General features: G+C 38.1%; 1 protein-coding gene across 2 annotated transcripts; it reads left to right on the top strand.

Moving 5' to 3' along the window:
- The first annotated feature begins 283 nt into the window (after positions 1-283).
- LOC148916776 (rust resistance kinase Lr10-like) lies at positions 284-3,012 on the top strand. 2 transcript variants are annotated; one of them, XM_089051825.1, is made up of 5 exons: positions 284-863; positions 975-1,143; positions 1,273-1,293; positions 1,386-1,412; positions 1,596-3,012. In XM_089051825.1, exons 1-5 carry the CDS (start codon positions 345-347, stop codon positions 2,747-2,749), a joined length of 1,890 nt encoding a protein of 629 aa, XP_088907951.1. In that variant the 5' UTR covers positions 284-344; the 3' UTR covers positions 2,750-3,012. The 2 variants fall into 2 exon arrangements, with proteins under 2 accessions (XP_088907951.1, XP_088907950.1); XM_089051824.1 differs by having other exon boundaries at positions 286-1,143.
- Positions 3,013-3,778: the final 766 nt, after the last annotated feature.

The raw sequence follows: 3,778 nt of genomic DNA, 5'->3' as shown, positions 1-3,778 counted from the left end.
AGATTTTAGATATAAGTTTCGAGTTTTTCAGATTTTCTTTGAGTGAAAGTTTTTGATAGTTGTAATTGATGGTAGAAAATAGGGAGATTAGGTTTTATTTTTTGAGAAACGTATAAGTTTTATCTTTTGCATGCAAATGGGTCAATGCCCTTTAATTCTGTCTACACATCCGAAAGGATATCTCCAAATGAAATTGAACCACTACTTCTGCAGTATTCTACAAGTTAGAAAATCAATTCTGCCAACTGGCACGCAATGCTCCTGTGGCAGCTTTTCACAGTATTACTATTATATAAAGTCCACATATCACAAGCAATACTCAACGTTTGGAAGCTCTCTCTCCCATGGCTGCAGGAAGAGTAGCTTCTCCATCACAATTATTCATAGCCCTCCTCTTAGTTCTTAGCTTATGCTGTTTGAGTTGCAATGCTAAGGATGATTATCGTCAACAGTGTGAACCTTCATGGTGCGGCAAACATAACATAAGCCACCCTTTCCGACTAAAACACGATCCAGAGAAGTGCGGTGACTCAAGGTATGAGCTGTCTTGTGAGAAGAACAACCTTACAGTATTATACTTGTATTCTGGAAAATACTATGTGCAGGCAATCAATTATAATAACTACACCATCCGAGTTGTGGATGCCAATCTTCACAAGGGTAACTGCTCTTCAGTTCCCTATTATTCATTGTCAGAGTCTAACTTCAGTTACGAGGATCCGTATAGAATTTCTCAACGTAGAGGTAAGGGGCCATGGCGGGACACAGATTATGTGAAACTGTCAAAGCCTATAATATTTCTGACCTGTGAAACCCCGGTGAATTCGCCTCTCTATGTGGATACTGCTCCTTGTATTGGTGCTGTGAGTAGTTCCAATTCCAATGGGCATTCATATGTTAGTGTTGGACGATTAAATGCGTCAGACTTGATTGAGTTTTGTCGCATAGAGCTTATGTTAATGACATCGTCGCAGCTTACAAAGAACAATTCCTACATAGACATCCACAATGAGATGATCTATGGCTTTGAACTTACATGGATGCAGCGGAGTTCCCGTAGAGGTCAAAGCTGGTTTATTTGCTACGTCGACAGTGATACCAACAAAGTTAATTGCTCTCATGAATGCCTTGCTTTATACTGTGGTAAGTATGTCAAAGATTTCTTCATTTGTTTTCTTCTGGTAACATAACTGTAGGCACATGTTTTGTTTTTTAACATGTCAAGATTCTAAAGTTCAAACTTGATGAAAACTTTTGACTTTGATGATGCAGGCTTCATCAAATATCTATACGGTGAGGACTCTCAATCCTATATTGTTTTCAATTTCTTCCAGTCTAAGCTGCATTTGTTATTATTAATAATTAATTCGCTCTGTTTCTTGCAGAATTCAGTGTCTTCCTTGCGTTGCTTGGTGAGTTTCATCTCAATTTATTTTTTCATCTCAATTATTATCCTCAGCAAATAAAAATTACTCTTTCCAGGAAAGAAAATTCATGCAGTGTTAAACAATTGGTCTCTAGTATTCAATTACATATACATTCTGGTTGTAACAGCAACGCATATTTCCATGATTCATTTCGACACTTCCTTACAGGACTAGCACTTGGAGCTAGGGCTGTACTTGGGGCTCCGTGTCTGATTGCGCTTTTAATTTATAAATTCAAGAGGCGGCACTTATCAATGTATGGAAATATTGAAGAATTCTTACAAAGCCACAACAACCTCATGCCAATAAGGTACTCCTACTCAAATATCAGGAAAATGACCAAGGGATTTAAGGACAAATTGGGTGAAGGAGGTTATGGTTCTGTATACAAAGGGAAGCTCCGAAGCGGCCGCCTTGTAGCAATTAAGATGCTGGGTAAGTCCAAAACAAATGGGCAAGATTTTATCAATGAAGTTGCTACAATTGGAAGGATTCATCATGTAAATGTGGTGCAACTAATTGGCTATTGTGTTGAGGGATCAAAGCGTGTTCTTGTGTTCGAGTTCATGTCAAATGGATCTCTTGATAAACACATATTTTCTAAAGAAGGACCATCAACCTTAAATTACAAGAAATCATTTGAAATTTCACTTGGAGTTGCTCGTGGTATTGACTATATTCATCGAGGATGTGAGATGCAAATTTTTCATTTTGATATCAAGCCTCACAACATTCTTCTTAATGAGACTTTTGTTCCAAAGGTTTCTGACTTTGGGCTCGCAAGATTATGTCCATTAGATGAGAGCAGTTTAACTTTGACTGCAGCAAGAGGAACCATCGGATACATAGCTCCAGAGTTGTTTTACAAAAATATAGGAGTGTCAAACAAAGCTGACATCTACAGTTTCGGAATGCTGTTGATGGAAATAGCAGGAAAAAGAAAGAATCTGAATGCAATTGCAGCTCATTCAAGCCAAATATACTTTCCTTCATGGGTTTATGACCAATTCAATGAAGGAAAGGACATAGAGATAGAAGATGCCACTGAGGAGGAAATGAAAATAACAAAGAAGATGCTTATAGTGGCATTATGGTGTATACAAATGAAGCCTAGCGAGCGTCCTACTTCGATGAGCAAAGTAGTACAGATGCTTGAAGGAGAAACTGAAGCCCTTCAAATGCCCCCAAAGCCTTTCCTGTATCCACAAGACAAACCAGTGGTGGATGATGAAGACAATCCAGAAACAACATGGCCATCGTCAACACAATCTAATGACGACTCTAAAGACTCAATAAGCTTAATTCAAAATGCTGACAATTAGCCTGTGTATATGTATAGTATGCCCGAGGAAAGGCTTCATGGCCAACATTTCAACTCTGCAGGGGCAGTAATGGTTGTTTCGTTTTTGATAGAACGAATCCTTCTTGTAATATATTTCTGTCACGATTTGTAAACTTGTTTTCAACCGTTTTTGGTCCTTCCTCCTTTAAATTGAAGTGTAACGTGTCCCACTCTTCAGTATGCACTTGCTGTTGATGGAATTTTTATTTTCTGAACGTATTAATGGATTGTAGACTTCATTTACTACAGGGTAGAGTTGATTTGTCAACTCTAAACTAGTCAAGGTATTGCCTTTCATGCATATCACTAAACTAGTCAAGCTTCACCTACCAACAACCAAACATTACATACAGATAATCAACATTATGGGAAATTTCTGCAAAACAAATATAATGATTTAATGATTTTGTGGACATGAGAAACTGATGGCATTCAAGTTTCCAGCTTCAACGAAATCCCATTGCTGGATGACCATTGACCGCGGTGTCTCACGTCTTAGTCATGTACTGTTACGTCTTAGTCAACAAACAAAGAAAGTAAAAAGAGGAAGAGATTGGTCAAAGTCTAAGAGAATCTTTGAATAAATATTTTAGTAAACAAACTGACAGTTCACTTGAAATGTAGCAGAAGATTTACCACCAAATGAAAAGGACAGCAGAAAATGAGAAGGACACAAATGAATGTGAGAAGGTAAATGATTTGAACATTTATGATCGTAAAGTTTGGGATAATCTTGAAATTGTGTGATCACATATGCCACACGCTCCTCTTCTTGGGCTTCAGGGCACTACGTGTAGAATACCCCTAAGGATTTATTAACTCGAACTGAAAAGGCTACGAAACCAGCTAACCACCCTGCCCCACACCAAAACTCTTAACGTTAGACACGAGAATCACTGCTGATTAGACAGGACCGGCCTGGTTACTAGGCAAAGCCTCGGGTGAGACAATTATTACTTGATAACACATACGAACGTTATTTTATATAGAACAAAAACTAAAACACCCG

Source organism: Prunus mume, linkage group LG5 (assembly GCF_029339155.1).
Source record: "Prunus mume cultivar Tortuosa linkage group LG5, ASM2933915v1, whole genome shotgun sequence".
Classification (NCBI taxonomy): domain Eukaryota; kingdom Viridiplantae; phylum Streptophyta; class Magnoliopsida; order Rosales; family Rosaceae; genus Prunus; species Prunus mume.
Note: the sequence above shows the minus strand (reverse complement) of the source record. Positions and strands in the feature narration are given on the sequence as shown.

Bases quoted from the DNA above. Each gene is read 5' to 3' on its own strand.
- LOC148916776 (XM_089051824.1), top strand. From the start codon at position 345: ATGGCTGCAGGAAGAGTAGCTTCTCCATCACAATTATTCATAGCCCTC. The intron at 1,144-1,272 runs GTAAGTATGTCA...TTGATGATGCAG, and splicing joins ATGCCTTGCTTTATACTGTG to GCTTCATCAAATATCTATAC. The intron at 1,413-1,595 runs GTGAGTTTCATC...ACTTCCTTACAG, and splicing joins TGTCTTCCTTGCGTTGCTTG to GACTAGCACTTGGAGCTAGG.